At 40.5% G+C, this 19,939-nt stretch overlaps 1 protein-coding gene across 2 annotated transcripts in view; it reads left to right on the top strand.

Annotated features, from left to right (window-relative positions):
• ITGBL1 (integrin subunit beta like 1) overlaps positions 1 to 19,939 on the top strand; it is a 2,504,690-nt gene that overhangs the window by 2,303,550 nt on the left and 181,201 nt on the right. For both annotated transcript variants that reach the window (XM_044071244.1, XR_006364791.1), the window contains exon 9: positions 6,597 to 6,743. In XM_044071244.1, the coding sequence (XP_043927179.1) occupies positions 6,597 to 6,743 (147 nt within the window). The remainder of the gene's footprint in view (positions 1 to 6,596; positions 6,744 to 19,939) is intronic.

The raw sequence follows: 19,939 nt of genomic DNA on the forward strand, positions 1-19,939 counted from the left end.
GGTACATGCAAATAAATTGCTTTATAGAATTAGGCATAGCCAAACCTCTCAACTGTCCCTGATTTTGGCTCAAAATGTTGCTCTTCCCCTAATAATCCCTCCGGAAAATGGCAATTTTGGAAGGAAACATGGAAGGTTTACAATTAAGAAATAACTGTAATAATCAGAGTTATAGATTACTTTTATTACAGAAATGCATGTAGATTATTTTATTTTGTCAGCTACTCAAGTTAACAGTACTAATATTAAAGTGTCCCTTCTTTGTCAGGTTCCCAGCTGTATTGTGTGGCTATTTTATATTTTTACATCACATTTTTGGTTCATTTTTCATAAAATTGTGTTTTTTTTTGGCAAATTAGTGACAAATCATTAAAGACTGAAGTTAGAAAATAATGACAGGCATTTGAGTTTCAGATTTCATACCATTCAGAAAATTCATACTAATGCAAGACCTATTATATTATCTTTCTAAGTTTATAAGAGCAATATTTTAAAAAATTGTCCTTATTTTTGGGCCTTTGTCTCACTTCTTTGTATGGCTTTGTCCAGATTTCTTGCTCTGAGGTTGAGAGTTATGACAAATGTGTCAGGGCCATCACAGTCAGCCAGAGACATTTCAAATTGTGACATACTTCTTGCACCCCACTCCCCCATGTAGTGACTCTGGATGTGTCGAAGCAAGGCAAGGAGTAGTTATGCAGTGTAAATGTAAATGTGCAGAGTATCCCCCCCCCCCCCCCCCCCATCCAAGGTAGACACAAGTACTAGAGTGGCTTTTCATCTGCCCTTGATTTTTGCAGAGTGGTCTGGTTTCTGTCATATTTTTTGTACTGTTGATTTATGCTTATTACTCAAAGTGCCTGTTGCTCTGTGTTTAAGTAGCAGTACTTTAATGACCATCATCAGGTAAGCTTGGCTGAGATCGTAAGATGCAAGTAAGCTTTAATAAGCATACTGTTAAAGAATTGCCAACATTGAAAGCCTTTCTGTTGTTGCCATGTAGAGAATACTTAACTAGATAATGTATAGGCCTCGGGTATTGAAATGCATATGATAGTATTTGTAATAAAGGACAGGATTACATTATTTTAAGAAGCTCATTACACTTGGAGACTTCCAGTCATCTCTGCAGGCCTTACCCGTAAACTAAACAGAATGCCAATCGTGTGGTCCATAACCTGTACAGTAATCCTTTTAAGCAATGTATCTTGAACTTATTTCTTGTTTGCTTTTCATTTTTTACTTTGATCATGTTTTCCCCATGAAACAAGTAGATAGTTGTCAGGCAGCAGGTCTTTTTTTGGATAAGAAACATTTTTACAAGTGGGGGCATCAGAGATTTCTACTTTCAGCATGTTACTTGGTACTTTAATAAAGCTGAATATAAATTATAATTAGAACTGCAGTGGAAGAAGTGGTTTGAGTTGAGTGCTGCTTGTTTTTCTTACACTTGATTTTGACTGGCATTCCATTAATGTATTTAAAAAGTAATTTATTTTTTCATGCCTCACAACCTTTTTGTTTCCATCTAAGTAAGCTGTCAATGCAGTCAATGCATTGAAATATTTTTATTCTTCTGCACTTCATTTTGTCTTGATTGGACTCTCATAATGATGGTTTGGCACCCAGGGCAGTGTATTTAGTTAGTTTTTGTGGTTTGTGGTTTCCTCCCCTTCCCATTGACCCCACCCATTCAGCTGTCTCCTGCAGCCCCCCTTTGATTTGAAGTCACCGGCCGCCACTGCTAGCCCATAGGATTACCCTGGCACCGTGCCACCTGACATTAGTTCCCAGTGCCTCTGTTGAGTAGAGCCACTGGAGTGATCCCTGGGGTGAATTTTCTATTTCCCATCCACTCATCAAGATTTCTCTTGAAGAGGGCTAGTGAGGTGCTCTGCCTGACATGTATGGGCAGTCTCTGGGTTATGAACCTGTCCCTCCAGCATAATCTGTTGATTGTGGTAATGAGCTTGAGGTATCTGGAGCATGTGGTGCATAGGGATTGGAATTTCTTTAGATGTAGCATTTTTAACAGAGGTGGATCAGACATGGTTTTGTAAGTCAAGCAGAGATCACCTCTAAGTAGGCGATATGAGCCAGAGAATAGTTGAGGTTTTTTGAGTCTGCCCATATAGGATAAGTGTTTAAGGCCTAGGATCCTCTTTGTGAGGTAGTTTTGTGGCCTCTCCAGTTGTTGCAGGTGTCTAGTGAGGTAAATGCCAAATGGGGCATTGTACTCGATGTTTGGCCTAATGAGGGAAGAGTAGAGGGAGACAATGAACTCTTTCTTCCTGGATGCAAAACCCTTAGTAATGAGATGTGCCACATAGAAGGACTTTCTGACTATAGTGGCAGTGTGGTAGTCAAAAGAGAGGTTGATGTCAACCTGTGTTCCCAAATCTCTTATAATGCCGTCTGTGTTCAGTGGACTACCATCAATGTGGTAATTCATGGGAACCGGGTTTTTCCCAAAGGAGATGACACATTTTTTGGCATTGAGCTTAAGGCCATGGTTCTGACACCAGTTGTTTGTATCAATGAAACCTTTCTGTAGGATGTCAACATCACTAGGGAGATTATAATAGCTCCCAACTTGCAATCTTCTGCAAACTTTGTCAGCCAGAGTCCCTTCATGTTGGCCTGGACTTCAGAGAAGTAGATAACAAACAGGAGAGGACCCAGGACTGAAACCTGTGGGACTCCATTCGTGACTGGTTGGCAGTCTGAATTTGAGTCAGCTACTTTCACACTGTGGGTTCTGTCTGTGAACCAGTTTGCAACCCACCTAGTAATATAGGGGTTGATGCCTAGCTTAGTGAGTTTTTCTATGATTCCTGAGTGAGGAATGGTATAAAAGGCCTTGGCCAGATCAAGATAGGCTGTATGAACCACTTTGCCTTCATGCACAGTTCTGATGACTGACTCAAAGACGTCAACCAGGTTGAGCAGGCATAATGTACCCTTCACAAAACCAAACTGTGTGGGATCCAGAGTCTGGAGATTCCCTATATCCTTGTTTAATAGGTCCATGATGATGTGTTCCATAGCTTTGCATATCAGACTTGTCAGGCTAATGGGGTGATAGTTCCCAGAGTCTGTAGTCACTCCTCCTTTGTGGAGAGGTATGACTGCAGCAGTGCGCCATTCAGTACGGACAAAACCCTGAGGTTAGGCTGTGATTGAACAGGGCACACAGGTGAGGTGTCAGTTCACTCTGTAGTTCATGTAGAACACAGCCAGGGATATTGTCAGGTCCCATAGAAGCTGTATTCTTGGCCTTGAGCAGTGCTGTTTTAACCTGTGCAGCAGTAATACTGGGTTCCTGGCAAATCTACTGGTATTGTGATTGCTCCTTTTGGGGGGGTAAAGTTGGCACTGAATCTGTCGGCCAGTATATTGGCAATATATGTTGGCTCAGTATAGGAGGTACCATTGTGCAGTAGCTCAGAGCAAATCTGGGTATTGCCGTGGAGATTCTTTACATAACTATGGAAGGCCTTGTGGTTGTCTTTACTATTTGCTGCAATTCTGTTTTCATAGCTAGCTTTAGAGGATTTGATGAGGGATCTCAACTTTTTGTTGAGGCTGATAAGGGAGTTTTTCCAGTCTTGGGGCTTCACCTTATTCCGCATCAGTTTCCTCCTTCTGTTGTAGAGTTTGTTTATGGCAGGGGATCACCATATTGGCTTCCTTTTTTTGGAGGAGAGCATCTTAGTTCTATTGGGTATGGCGAGATCCATGCATTTGTGTACGTGTTTGTACAGCTCATTGGTGTATGATTCGGGATTCATGCAACTATTCTCTATTTGCATGGATGCCGTGAAGTTAGCCACCTCTGTTTTTAGGAGCCCAAAGTTAGCTTTGGTAAAGTTTTTCATGGTGGTTACCTTTGAGGGGTAGGGCATGGGAGGGATGTGGATTTCCAAGGTGCGTAGTTTTGTCATCGGATCGAACCAGGGAGGAGTTGACTATTGGTGTAGCGCAACGGTCGCCCATGTTAGTAATGGCCAGGTCAAGGATGTTGCTATGGGTCTATATTATTCCAGCTAAAATGCATATGTGTGACTACATAAAAGTCGGCACATAATGCACGAAAGCTGGAAATCGCGAACAGCCACGAAATCAATTTTTTTCCTACGGAAAAAATTCACACGGTCATTTGCAAAAAAAGCCTAAATTAAAAGCATAAATAGGTGTGCCCCCCACAACCCCCCTAACTAAATATACCAACTCTGAGATCGCACTGTAGCAACAGAAAGGGCAACTCCAGGTAGTTGGCCAACTACCTCCTTGCTCTATGACAAATACATTGAAACGCGCAAATGCATTTCAGTGTATTTGTGTCACTCTTTTCGCATTCGCACAAAGCAACCTTCGCTGGAATAATATAGACCCTGTTGCTACCTGTAGTGGGGGTAAAAATGAGCTGGTCCAGGGCATTGGAATTAATGAATTCCAGGAAACATTGGGCAAGTGCATTGGTACATGAGTAGCTTTCCCAGTTAATGGAGGGGTAGTTGAAGTCGCCCAGTATGAGAGTGTTAGTTGGACCCTAATATTCTCCAGGGTGCTTAGGAACATGGAGTGTGAATCTTGGGACATGGCTGGGGACCTATAGCAGGCTACGACCTGAATCGCTGTCTTACCCAATTTTAGCTGCACCTGAAGTATCTCTGATACATTATGTTGGGCTACTGGTCTGGAGGTGTGCATATCCTTTATGAATATGGAAACACCACCAACAACTTTGGAGCTTCAGTCAAAGTTCTGGGGCCGAAAGGTGTGGAATGATTTCTAGTCTAGTAGTGCAGGGATGCTTTCTGCTGCCTTGAACCAGGTTTCTGTTACAGCACAAATTTCGATGTTCTCCATTTTAAGGAGTGCTTCGAGCAAGTGCATTTTGAGATTTAGACTTCTAGCATTAAGCAGCATGACCCTTAGATTGCATTTGTTTGTAGCTGTTATGGTGTTAATTTGGTCTTTGGAACACCACCTAAAAAGGCACTATTGGAGTGGCAAGAGCCGTGGCCCGTATCCAGAAGCCCAGGGGTGACAGATGCAGGCCATCTCTGACAAAGCATCGAGGTCTGTCAATGATGTCATCCCAGGCAAACAGATACTGGATCCCCCTTAGAATGACACCAGAAACTTAGCCAATTGTTGAAATCAATCATTTTCTGCTTGTACTGTGGTATCATTCTGGGTGATGGTGGGATGCTGCTCAGGGCTAGGGTCATACCCACCTGGGCTACATAATCTGAGAGCTCCTCCATGTCTCTTTGCATGTAGTCCAGGGAGGTATGTCTCAGTTCATTCACACTCACATGTACAATGACAGAGTTATGTTTGCACCTGTTCTTGAGGGACCTGAGTGCGTCCGTTATGTGGCAGATCCTGGCACCTGATAGACAGCTGACTTTCCAGGCTTATTCTTTAACTTGTGAATTAATGCTGAAGCCTAGATCCCTTTGTGATAATGGCCAGGTATGAGGCATGCAAGGCAGTATTTTCCTATACTGCAGCCCCTTCTTGAACTACCCATTCCCCTCGATGTTGAGAGAGTCACAGCAGCGAAAAGCAGTGTTGTTTTTTGTATGTCTGAAATAATTCCATAGAGTAACATTTCCATAATGGGCATGTTATGGCCCTTGCTAACAAGCTATCTCAGGCTTATTACCCAAGATCACGTCATTTAGTCAGTAATATTATCAACTACTTAGTCCAGTAGTCTGTCTTAAAAAGCCCATGTCATCAAAAAATAACAAAGTGTGCTCTGATAAGTAGCGAGCAGAAAGTGTATTTGGTAAATCAGCAGTAAATTTATCATTCTTTAAAACTAATTACAACTTGGGAAAGTTACACATGATCTTTGATAGTGAATGTGTTAATTAAAGAAAAAAATATTGTGTTTACATTAGGTGTCACAGTTTTAAAAACTGACCAGTCCTTTCAACATTAAATACTCTTAGTGATCATGATCTGGACTGGGAAGCACTCTTCCTTTGATACTGATGTGCAATCACTGAGCAGGAAAGAGTACCAGCATTTTTTTTTTCAGTACAGCAAAGAGCATTGTCCCTTTCTGAGCACTGGTGTTCTTTTAGCGTGTTAGTGGCTGGAGCTGTGTTTTACTTCACTGGGGGTTGTGCTTCACACCGAGCTCCCTGCAGCATAGGAATTAGTTTCTAAAAGTCAGACGTAATTACAGTCATGTGTACTCCCAGTTGTAAAGAATTACTGCTATTTATTTCTGGGCACAAAATGCTATGCTTAATGCTATATAGTTAGCTGTGTCTTGTCATTAGGACTCAGCGTGGTAAAACTAAACAGTTATAACAACAAGACTGGTAGTTAATGCTTGGGAAAAAAAGAAAATGCAAATGAACTGCTGTATCATTACTGATCAATGTAAAGAAATTCTTCCAAGGGAGGCCTAAGCATTACATTCCCTTTTGGCACACCTCATGAATTATGTTGATTTATTTATCACTAGAGAAATGTACTGAGAGAATACTTATATGATTTAATACTGAAGCAGAAAACTGTGTTTTTTTCTTCAATAGTATGCATTTAACCCTTGCCTATTCTTTCAACAGGTCATGGCATTTGCTCTTGTGGTAAATGCATTTGTGAGGATGGATGGTTTGGAAAATTGTGCCAGTATGTGAGAAACTGTACCATGTCAAAGGAGGAGAGCAATGGGCTGTGTGAATCTGCTGATGGTGTTATCTGTTCAGGAAAAGGTGAGTGTAATCCTTTGGATGTTTGAAATGCTAATTTAATTTCTGTACACTGAGCCCTGGCCCTGTGGCACAGAGGGATAAAACCCTGTTTACAACACTGAGAACTTGAGTTCAAGTAGCAGTTTGGTTGCTGACAGAGATGGACAGGAGAGGAAAGGAGTGTGTAACAAATGCCCGCTCAATTACCTGAGGAGGGGGTGGTGGTCCAGTGGCTATCTTCCCACATGCAACTGGATGCAATGAAGTTACAGTTGTAGCAGGAAATGTGAACACTGTTTATCAAGCAGTCACAGTGGCGTCATTAGCTTGTGGGTGGGAGTAGTAATATGCAGGGGAAAGCATTGTAGGCTGTCATGATTATGTGAGTGCTCACATCAGCCATCAAGGTGGCGTGATTAGGACCTTGATTAGAAACATCTTCATTGCTCCCATGTGAGCAAGAGCATAGACACCTCCATACCTGCATGAATGATGGTCACTGTAGTAAGCTGTCACCTCTGTGCTGTGGACTCCCAATGGTAAGAGATCAAATGGGCTAATGACCAGTATGAGCAAGAAAGATGGCCAGCAGTCAGAGAGGAAAACATGTCTTAGAAAAAATACCTTTAGATGGTGACCGTGGTACCAGAGAGCAGACTCATTGGTGTTTCTCTGCATAATAAGCAGAGTGCAATAAGCTACATAATCAGCCAGTTAGGTATGGCTGATACTTGTCAAAGATTTTTTCTTAAAGAAAGATACCTGGTACTTACTTCAGGAAAGTACTGAGTCATGCCATTGACCAGTACACTATCTTTGGTTGCTTTCCAGTTGGCATACAAATCTTGGTGCATAATTTTATGGGAACAAAGCCCCCTTTATAGATAATACCTCTTATACCTGGGTTAAGTGGGTGTGCATACTGTCATAGTTTCAGGGGTTTTCCCATTAATCATACAACACTGAAGTTCCTTCTAGCTGGCTGCTACATAAGATTTACACTCATTGGCCTTGTAGTTGACACCTGCTCCTTCAGTATTTGCTACACTAGTGTGCATCTCTGTGCACACGCCCGTACCTCCATTCCATTTTTCGCACCTCAAGCAGCATGCAAACTACAGTGACTTAATGAAAGACACTGTTAATAAAATACTCCTTCTGTTTCTCATTAATATATTTATTTATTTACTTGCTTACCATTTGTTAGACTGGGGTAATGCACTAATACAGGTTGACTGTTTTCAGGTCTGGCCCAGGGAAAGTTAGTGCAAAGTAAAAGTAGACAAGCAGTTTACACTGCAGACGAAGAGCACAAATACATTAATTATGTCCTCATGAGAGTGAGAAATCAGGAGTTATCCTACCACAAGTTGATAATATTGTCGAGTGCACTTCTTTACCACATTGCTATCTTAGACTCCTCTTTTATGAGACTTTAAGGGTAATGAAAGAAGATCTCAGACTGGCCAAAATATCTATGTGCTTGTTTCAAACAATACTTGAGTGCCTATTTTTGTCATTTTCTGTTATTTCTCTGTCTAAAAGAGAAGTGGGAAATAGCATTCAGACCATATAGAAGCATTCGTGTTTCTGTTTTCTGTCCCTAAATGGCAGTTAGCATGCAGTTTGTAAACCTTAAATTTTAAACCTTTTGGAGAAAGCCCAAAATGTCTATTCTTTATTAACTCTATTTAGCATAAATCTAAGAGGCCAGAGTATCTGGTTTCCTCTTCCATTTGATAGCCGATCCCTTACACTGGACAAGTTTTTGTAAGAAGACTTCTTGCTTATGTTACCTTGGCAAGTGTATCGCTTAAATTTTAGGTGAATGGTATTCGTAAATAAGGTGCATAATTATGTAGGACGAGAGCATCATGCAGTTCATAATGGTGTTAAGATTTCTAGGAGTAGCTGTATATGCGGTTGCTTGCTTGAAGGAGTCCAGATATGGGGTAAGTATCCAAATGATGTGTAACGCTAACCTCTGTGACAGTGCGCATCTTTAAGGCTGATCTTTATGTCTGAACAAGTATTGAACAAATGATCCAAAATCAAAATAAATGCCCTGGCTAGTTCCACAAACTCAGTGTTGTGCTTACTAGAAATGTGTGACTGCAGTGAGGAAAAAAATGCAGACACAAAACTAAACATAAACTTGTAGATGATTCCTGGGTTCAAGAGTACTGAAGTACTGTGTACTAAAAAAAAAGTACTGTATACTAAAAAAAAAAGTATTGTGCACTAAAAAAAGTACTTTGTATTGTAAAAGGTACTGTGTATTATAAAAAAGTACTATGTACTACATAAAAAGTACTGTGTACTGAAAAAAAAAAAAAAAAAAAAAGTGGTGTGTACTATGGAAAGCAGCACAGTACTGCAACCATTTACTATGGCAGCCCACCTCTGATGCAGTTACACATTCCCTAACAGACAAAACATCCAGCACCAGATCCCTTTATTAACAAACTGTACAAATTAAGTATGCTATACATACGTGGCAACTGAGGCTGAAACATCTTTGTCTGTCATTGCCATGAATGTGAAGCATGAGGGACCATGATATGCTATGAATGTGAAGTGTGTGTGTGTGTGTGTGTGTGTGTGTGTGTGTGTGTGTGTGTGTGTGTATGTAGAGGGTATATATATATATATATATATATATATATGTGTGTGTGTGTGTGTGTGTGTGTGTGTGTGTGTGTGTGTGCAGTGATGGATGCATACATTTGCAGCAGTGGCAGTAAGTATTTTGTACATGGAAGTGTTACATGAAATGCAATGTGATCATATAATAACCATGCCCCTCTATACCTCACTGAATAGCAGATGTTTGCTGTATTTAACTGACATGTGCTTTGTTATATACCTACCTGTATCTCAGTTTGGCTGTTTCGTATGTACTGCTATAACATTAGATTATGATATCTAATGGTAGTTGTGAGGTCATTGAATATATATATATATATATATATATATATATATATATATATATATACACACACACACACACACACACACACACACACACACACACACACACACACACACACACACACACACACACACATACACACACACACACACACACACGCATACACGTTTGTATTGATTTATTAGCTGTGTAGTTTGTCTGGTCCTTGGACGTAACTGATGTGATCTAGGAGCAAAGGTGAATACAGTCATTCAGGGCAGTCAGAACTTTCAGGGCTGTAATACCCAGACGCAACACTTATCATTGTAGAAGATGGTTTAATTAAAGACACGAGCACATAGTATAGAAACCCAGGGTTTGCAGATAAGTTACTATGAGACCATTGCCCATAACACATCACATTTGGGTCTCTGTCTTTCAGGTCTTACTTTAAAGTAATTCATTTTTTTTAATTGAGTATATTTCAGACCTCGTACATTGCACAGTGTGCAAACCCCTTATACAGGACTGCACACTATGCTTATAAATGTGGACACTCTTTTGAATAATCATTTCATTGGTTTATGTGTGGGATATTTTTTTCAACTTTTTTCTCTGTACAGAAGCAACAGAAAAGGATGTCCTAATACTAACTAAAGGTGATTTTGAAGTCTTCTATTCTCCTACTACAGCTGTATTGGCTGGTCATTGCATGCGCAGACTGGCCTGTATTTTGTCCATGACAAACTTAGATAAAGGAGCCTTGATCTTACTTTCAATGGTTATTTCTTTTCATTAGGATACCCTTTATTTCTTCCTTCTCTTTCCCTTCTTTTTTTTCCTTTTTCCTTTCTCTTTTCTATAATTTGCCAAATATCCAGTTACTTCTCTTATGGCTCCATACTTCAACTCCATTTTCTCATTTCTCCCCAACTCCAAAATCTCTTACCTTTGTTTGAGTCTTTTGCTGTGTTTTACGTGTTTAACATGTTTTTCATCGGTTTTCACTATTGATAGTATTTTACTTGGTGTTTAATATTGTATTATTGGTGTTCAGTATTCACTGTATGTTCTGCTGATTTGACTTTATTTATCCTGTATGTTGATTTTCCTACTTGATACTGCGTTTCGTGTGATAATATTATGTTGTTTATTAATTGAACTATGTCTGCAGAGCTTTTCTCCCTGGGCCTCTGCTGAAAATGGGGTTCATGCCAATTCAGACTTTCCCAGTAAACAAATGTCAAATAAAATAAGTAAAATAAATAAAAATGTGATTGAGAGGCTTCAGCAGTGTTGTTAAGCCTTCTTCTTCTTGTAAGAGCTTTGTTTCTTTGCTGCCCATGAAAGTCCATTTACTAGCAAGAAACAGCAACACTGCCATCAGTACACATCTGTTAGACGCCTGTTGGCCCTTCATCATAGATCACCCATTATGTCCTTGAAATAGTTGAGTAGCATGCATCATCTCCCAAGCCAGTGCAATTAACTGTGGTACTTGTATTTCAAGTGAAATACTTTAAATAGCTGTGAACAGCACAGCAGCTCACAAGTCAGTGAAAACCGTGATACTTGCACTTGTATTGCTCTGGATCACTTTTGAACATTGGTGCTTGCATCATTTTTTTAATTGTTGTACGTACAAAGTGTTGTGGCACCTGTGCATCACTTTTGAATTGTACTGTACTTGTAAAGTCTTGTGACATCTATGTGTTCATAAACTGTACAGTAGTTACAAAGTTTTGTGACACCCATTTCCATGCTGTTCTCTGTAGTGTAGAATTGTTGTCATTTTTTTCCTGTGCTAATAGTATTTGACTTATAAATTGTTGTACTGTGCTTGCTGGTCCTGCGGGTCTGTGTCTATATTCTTTTTCACTTTTGCTGTATTACTTTTAAATTGTAATACTGTACTTGGTAGGGTCATGGTATCATTTACTGTATCTCATGTACCTTTTATCACTTTTGAGTTATTGTACTCTGTCTGCTAGTCTTGGCAGTCACGTTATAGCTATATCCTGTGTCTTTCTGCCTTGTCATGCTGTGCATATAGTTTCTGGTTATACCTTATTGCAGTGTATGAATAGTGTTTTTTTTCTTCACTCATTAGTGGCACCCATCAGTAGTACTAGTGCATACACTGTAAGACAGTACACCTAAGTGTAGGCACGTGCATATAAATAGTGAAAACGTGTAGGCAGCAATGCCATTTTAAGAGAGCAGCCATAGTGTTGACATGTATGAGTGCAGTAATCAGTCTGTTTATACGTTTATTTAAGTTTAAGTTATTAAGCCTTAATCCTGATGTGTTTGTATATAATAAAGCTCTTGAACCGAACCCATAACTATTCATCTGTTTTATCCTGACTGGACAAGCGACATGGTGTCAGGAACCGGGTTTAAGAGTGCAATTTCTTCAAGCCATGAGGTGCAGAGTTGACAGGGAAGGTATATTGAGCAGGTTGGGTAATATAGTGCTCAGATGATAAAAAGAAGCCAAAAATGAACTTCAGGTCACCAAACGTGCACATAGGTTTATAAGTTGGTACTAGGCTATCAGCCCTAGGGCCTCTACAAGCCTAGCTATATCAATTCCCTGACTATTTCTTCCCACACTATTTACTTCCCTGGACCCCTGTCTAGCAGGGCAACTGACGTGATCCCTGGGGTGAATTTCCTTTCTCCCATCCAATCGTCAAGGTTCCTTTTGAAGAGGACCAAAGAGGCACTCTGCTTGACATGTATGGGCAATCTATTCCAGAGTCTGGGGAGTCTCTGGGTCAGGAACCTATCCCTCCAGCATGTTTTGTTTATTGTGATGACAAGGTTTAGATCCCTGGAGCATGTGGCTCTGAGGGATTGGGATTTCTTTAAGTGTAGCGTGTCCAACAGCTCTGGGTTTGACATGGCCTTGTATGTTAAGCAAAGATCGCCTCTGAGTAGACGATATGTGACAGAGTATAGCTGGAGTTTTTTAAGGCGGTCAGCGTAGGGCATCTCCTTTAGGCCTGTGATTCTTTTAGTGAGTTATTTCTGCGGCCTTTCCAGTTGTTGCAGATGTCTTGAGAGGTACATACCAAACGGGGCATTGTATTCTATAATGGGTCTAATGAGGGATGAGTACAGTGGGACAATGAACTCCTTTTTTCTGGATGAAAAGCCCTTAGTGATGAGGTGTGCCACATAGAAGGATTTCCTGACTGTTGTGGCGATGAGGTTATCGAAGGTGAGACCACTGTCCACCTGTGTCCCTAAGTCTCGTATCACACTTGGTGTTTAGTGTACTGCCACCTATATGGTAATTCACGGATACATGTTTTTTCCCAGAGGGGATAAATATACATTTCTTGGCATTGAGGTTGAGCCCATGGCTCTGACACCAAGCATCTGTTTCTGTAAGGCCCTTTTGTAGAGTATCCACATCATCTGGGGATTCAATAATGGCTCCCAGTTTGCAGTCATCTGCGAACTTTGTTATCCAGAGTCCCTTAGTGTTGGCCTGTACTTCGGAGAAGTAGATGCCAAACAAGAGCGATCCCAGGACTGAACCCTGAGGTACTCCACTTGTCACTTGTCTGGAGCTGGATTTGGAGTTGGCTACTTTTACAGTGTGGGTTCAATCAGTAAGCCAGTTAGCAACCCATTGGGTGACGTAGGGATTAATGCCAAGCTTAGTAAGTTTATCTATGATTCCAGAGTGGGGAATGGTGTCAAAGGCCTTGGCAAGATCTAGATAGGCTGTGTGGACCACCTTACCCTTGTCCATGGCTCTGGAGACTGATTCGAAGAAGTCAATCAGGTTCAGGAGACAAGATCTGCCCTGCATAAACCCAAACTGGGTGGAGTCCAGTGTTTGAAGGTTGCCAATGTCTTTGTTTATAAGTTCCATGATAATACGCTCCATGGCCTTGCAGATAAGGCTTGTCAGACTGATGGGACAGTAGTTTCCGGGATCCAAGGTGGATCCCCCCTTGTGGAGTGGGATAACTGTAGCTCTGCACCACTCAGTGGGCACGAAACCTGAGGTGAGGCTATGATTAAACATGACACTTAGATGAGGTGCCAGTTCATATTGTAGTTCATGTAGTACACAGCCCGGGATGTCATCTGGTCCCATGGATGCTGTATTCTTAGCTTTGGAGAGTGCGTTTTTTACCTGTGTGGCCGTTATTACCGGTATTTGGCAATCTTCTGGTATTGAGATGGGCCATTTAGGGGGTGAGAGGGGGGGGTGAAGATGGCACTGAATCGATCTGCCAGGATATTGGCAATATCCTTGGGATCAGTATATTTAATGCCATTCTGTTTTAGCTCCGAGCAGATCTGAGCATTGCCATTTAGATTCTTGACATAGTTATAGAATGCCTTGTGGTTGTCTTTGGAATCTTTGGCAATTTTGTTTTCGTAACTAGCTTTGGAGGATTTTATGAGGGATCTCAGTTTCTTACTGAGGCTGGTAAGGAAGTTTTTTGCAACCTGGGATTTTCCTCTTTTCTGCAACAGTTTCTTCCTTTTGTTGTAAAGTTTGTTTATGGCAGGGAGCCACCAGATTGGCTTTTTTTTTTTTTGGATGAGAGCATCTTGGTTCTATTTGGGATGGCACGATTTATGCATGAGTGGTTGTGCTCGTACAGTGACTTAGTATAGGATTCAGCAGTTGAACTTTCAGCTCCTGTCTGCATAGGTGTCATGAAGTTTGTCACTTCTGACTTGAGTAGCATGAAGTTGGCTTTGGAGAAGTTTTTTATGGAGGTTTCCTTACTGGAGGATGGGGGTGGGATGTGGATGTTAAGGGTGATTAGCTTATGGTCAGACCTGACTAACGAGGGGGTGACCATAGGTGTGGAGCATCAATTTCCCATGTTGGTAATGACCAGGTCTAGGATATTGGAGCCCCTGGTGGGACTATGGATTAGTTGATCCAGGGCGTTGGAATTTATGAATTCCAAGAACCATTGGGCAAAGGTGTTGGTACATGAGTAGTTTTCCCAGTTAATGACAGGGTAGTTAAAAATCACCCAGTATTAGGGTGTTTGGTTCTATCTTAATATTTTCCAGTATGTTTAGAAAGGTGTAGTGAGAATCTTGGGGTATGGTGGGGGATCTGTAGCAAGCTACAATTTGGATTGCAGTCTTACCTAGTGTTAGTTGCACCTGGAGAATTTCAGACGTATTGTGTTGGGCAACTAGCCTGGTGGTGTGAATATCTTTGGTGAATATTGGCACTCCTCCACCTTTAGTGTTTCGGTCCTGCTTTGGTGGCTGAAAAGTGTGGTAAGAGCTGTAGACTGGTATTGCAGGGGTGCTCTCTGGAGCCTTGAACCAGGTCTCAGTTACTGCACAGATATCGATATTCTCCATTTTTAGGAGTGCCTTGAGAGGGTGCATTTTGAGGTTTAAACTTCTAGCATTGAGTAGCATTACCTTCAGATTTTGCATGCTTGTACCTGTTACGGTGGTAGTTTTGTCCTTTGAACTTTGCCTAAAAAAGGCATTATAGGGGTGGCAAGAGCCTTAGCCAGTAACCTGAATCCCAGGGGCGACAGGTGCAGACCATCTCTGGCAAAGCATCATGGTCTGTCAATCATGTCGTCCCAGGCAGACAGATACTGGATCCCCTTTGAATGACACCAGAAGCTTAGCCAATTGTTGAAGTCAATCATTTTGTCCTTATATTGTGGTATCATTCTGGGCGAAGGCCGGATGCTACTCAGGGCTAGGGTCATACCTGCCTGGGCCACATGATCCGAGAGCTCTTCCATGTAGTCCAGGGAGGTACGTCTCAAGTCATTCACTCCAACATGGACAATGACAGATGATTTATTTTGCAAAGAAAATTATACGAAGCATTCGTAAAGCACAAAACCCATTATTAATAAAAAGAATAGCACAAAACTTATTATTAATCAAACAAAAGGCACAAAATGCATTGTTGATTGAACAAGTGTTCGAAACCACAATATTTGATAAAATTATCAGAAATACTTATATGGGGTTCAGAGTCACCTCCAATTTGAATAACAAGCATGTTTAAAGTAAAACAAGCACAAGAAAAGTATAACGAACATAATAAGAGGTCAAATGGGCATAACGAGTACAATAAAAGGGCAAAATAAGCTTAGAACAGCAAAGCAACTGCATGTTTTTAGTAAATGACTGTGTTTTGGCATGAGCTACTATTTCGCATTAACCAAAGCCATTCCAAGCATAACTAGAGTTGCTCGAAGTACCTCAGAGTGTGCAAAGTGTGCTTTATTACAGTGCAATTATTTCAAAGAGTTTACTGTGTGCAAAGTACGGTTATTTTGCAAAGTACAGCCATTTTGAAAAGTTTCTCATGCTGTATACATAGGTTCATAGTTTAGTACTAAGCTAACTGCCCTTGCAAGCCATTTTAAGGCTAGCCAATTATCCCTTGTGAGACTCAAACCCTGCACCTTGTGTTTGTAAGGCAAACACCTTAACCATTAAGCCACTCTCCCAACCAGTTAATTTGCTAAGTGCAGTCATTTTAAAGTGTTTCTTACTCTGAGTTTCTTGTGCTGTGTATAGTTCATTCGCAAAGTACAGTCATTTCAAAGCGTTTCTTACACTGATAAATGGTGGTTTCATAAAGTACGATTTAAAAGGGTTCTTGTGCTATGTAGACTTATTTTGCAAAGTACAGTTATTTCAGAGAGTCTGTTGTGCTGTTGGGCATGGTTAGAAGTTCTGGCATAAATTTCTGGCATATAAATTTGTCTGTATGTTCGTACATAATTTCAAGCACCTTCACCACTGTGTGTTACTATGGCAGAGGCATTTCACAGACCCAGTCCTCTTGTGTTTGATCATAATATTGCAGAGAATTGGAGAGTATTTGAGCAGGAATACATTTTCATACAAGCATTATTTTCTGACAAAGATGCACGTATGAGGGCATTTATTTTGCTTAACTTAACAGGGTCAGAAGCCATTGAAAAAGAGCATGCATTTGTGTATGCCCCAGCAGTATATGCAGGAGAGGGGGAAACCAGCATATTGTTGTACCGAGTGAAAGAAGAGAGGACCCTGAATGCTTGAAACATAAATTTAGAGAAATGTGTGACCCCCAGACAAATGTTACATGTTATACAAGAGTCCAAAGGCCAGGAGAAATTTTTGCAGCTTGTATCACTGACTTGAGAAATAAAGCTAAAACATGCAGATTTGGTGATTTGAAAGATGAGTTGATAAAGGACAAGCTTATGTGTGGTGTTAATAATGCTGCAGTGAGAAAGATTTTGCTTTGTGACAGTGATTTAATGTTGAGCAAAGCTGTAGAGATTTGTCAAATCCATGAGCTTACAGAAAGGCACACAAGTATGCTTGCAAGTGATAAGAACATGGTTTCAGCAGCCTCTAGAGCAAGCATAGACATTATGCTGCATGTGGCTAGCCTAAGTATATGGCAGCTGCAGCCCCTGCAGGTTTTCCAGGTAGGACCCGTAACATCCCAGCAAGTTCTAAGACTAGCTCAGCAAAATGGACATGTTCAGTGCAGTATAAGGGAGAGTCAGCAAAACCCTAGTCAAGTTTTATTGTTAACTGTCGTAATTGTGGTGCCAATCATGAGTCTACAAGAAAGAAGTGTTTAGCATTTGGTCAGCAATGCCACAAGTGTAAAAAATGGAACTACTTTCAAAAGTTTTGTAAATCAAGCAAGCCTCATTCAGTTATTAAGAAAGGTCACTCAAAAAAAGCAAGATGATTATGTAGAAAGCTGCAGCCCTACGTTCTGTGTAGATGGTGTGTATCACTGATCGGTGAAAAGGTTAATGCAGTAGATTTGTTGGCAAAGAACAAAGTGTTTTGTACTGTCCTGATCAATGGTAAAGCCATGGAGCTCAAGGTGATCACTGGTTCAAAGTGTAATGTTATGTCAGCAGAAACATTTGCTAGAGTAAGAGCTGGTGAACAATTTAATTTGGCTGATTGTATGAAGCTTGTTGCTTATGGAGGTGAAGAGATTCAAACCAAAGGCTCAGTAGTGCTTTCATGCTATTCGGCTGGGAACAGTTGCAGCTTGCATTTCTATCTAGTCAGAAGACCTGTGCAGTCAGTATTAGGTCTCAGAGACAGTTTAAGCATGAAAATACTTTCTTTTACCAAAGAAGTCCATCATGTAAGCACATATCCTAGTTCTAGCTTCACTGTTGCTATTTTCTCAGAGTATACTGATGTTTTCGATGACAAGCTAGGCAAACTTCCAGTTGTGTACTCCATGAAAGTAGACCCACAGGTCAGTCCAGTGGTCAGACCAGCAAGGAGAGTTCCGACAGCTATGCAGGACAAAGTCAAGGTCCAGTTAGATAAGATGGTGCAGCAAGGCGTGATTTGTCCAGTCACAGAACCATCTGAGTAGGTGTCTTCCATGGTAGTTGCTCATAAGTAAAGCTCAGATGAAATCAGAATATGTATTGACCCAAGAGACTTGAACAAAGCATTAAAGAGACCTCATCATCCTATGTGTACAGTCAAGGAGGTTGCCGCTCTCATGCCAAGTGCCACTGTTTTTTTATGTCTTGGATGAAGAGAGTTCATTTTGGCAAGTAATGCTTGGTTGCAAATCTTCACTTCTGACTACATTCAGTACTCCATTTGGTAGATACAGATTTCTCAGAATGCTTTTTGGAATAAATTCTACCAGTGAAGTTTTTCATTGTGCAATGGAGCAAATGTTTTTAGGTTAACTGTGTGCTGTAGTAGTGGATGATTTCCTAGTTGGAGGTAAGGGAGATGCAGAGCATAACGGAAACCTCAGAAAGCTATGGACAGAGCACATGAAGTAAACTTGAAGTTCAGTACTCTGAAATGTAAATTCAGGCTACCAGAAGTTACTTATGTAGATCATTTATTTACCAGTACAGGCTTATGACCAGACCCTTCCAAACGAGCAGCCATTCTTGAGATGCCAACTTTAGACAATGTCCAAGCCCTACAACATTTCCTTGGTATGGTTAACTGTTTAGGCAAGTTTATACCTGCCTTTAGTGAGTTATCAGCTCCTTTAAATGAGCTGACACGCAAAAATTTTGCCTGGTCATGGTTGGAACTGCACCAGAGGTAATTTGCTAACCTTAAACAGCAAATTGCCAATCCACCTACATTGAATTAGTATGATGTCCACAAACCAGTAATTATTTCCTCTGATGCTTCAAAGTTTGGTCTTGGTGCAGTTATTCTTCAAGAGGGCAGACCAGTTGCCTATGCATCTAGGACTCTTACTCAAACTGAAATGCAGTATGCTCAAATTGAGAAGGAACTTTTGGCAATTATGTTTGCATCCAAAAATGAAAAAAACTAACAAACTGTAGAAATCACAAAAAACGGCCAGAGTGCAAGCAAAACTCTTATTTAATGAAATACAGTGAAGCGCTTTTTGTTTGTAAAATAACAAACTTCATCAGACTAAAACAGTGTTAAACCACAACTGAACTTCTTAAATAGCATTTTATAAGCCCGCCCTACACTAGAAAGGAAATGTCATGAACAAAATTTAAAAAAAAATGTATAAAGCACATTTATATAAAACACACATACATAAAATATATTAACTAAATTCCTTCATTAATAAATAATCTAAAGACATCCTAGTTGATTATTATTAATTAAAATATTTCTTGTTATAGAAAAATAGTTCCATGATTATATTTATGGCTGAGCTATCCAGATCGAGACTGATCATCAGCCTCTAGTCACTATTTTAAAGAAGCCTATGCGTACAGGTCCACCAAGACTACAAAGAATGATGCTCAGATTACAAAAATACAACTTCAATATGGTCTATACAAGAGGCATACTGCTTTATCTGGCTGATACCTTATCCAGATCGCCCAGAAATACCACAGAACTGCTTGATGCAGAGAATTTTGACTTTGATGTCATGGCAGTGCATACTTTTTCTACCACGAGACTTGATGAACTATGAGATCATACAAAGACTGATCAAATTTGGCAGAAGCTCAACCACTTCATCAGTGTTAGATGGCCATCAAAGCAATCTTGAGTACCGTCAGAAGTGTAACCTTATTTTCCTTACAGAGATGAGATTCTGATGGAAGATGGTATCATTTTCAAAGGTCCTAAAGTTATTGTTCCTATTGAAACATGAATACATTCATATTTTGCATTGTGGCCACCCAGTTTCTGAAGCTACTAAAAGAAGGGTGAGAGGACTAGTATTTTGGCCTTCTCTGTCAAAAGACGTTGATAAAGTCTTTTCATCTTGTTCAGTATCCAGTTGTACTAAACCACATATGCCAAAAGAGCCACTTCAGCTAAGCCA

This window comes from Protopterus annectens, chromosome 5.part0, assembly GCF_019279795.1.
Source record: "Protopterus annectens isolate FY-2018-M chromosome 5.part0, PAN1.0, whole genome shotgun sequence".
Taxonomy (NCBI): Eukaryota; Metazoa; Chordata; order Ceratodontiformes; family Protopteridae; genus Protopterus; species Protopterus annectens.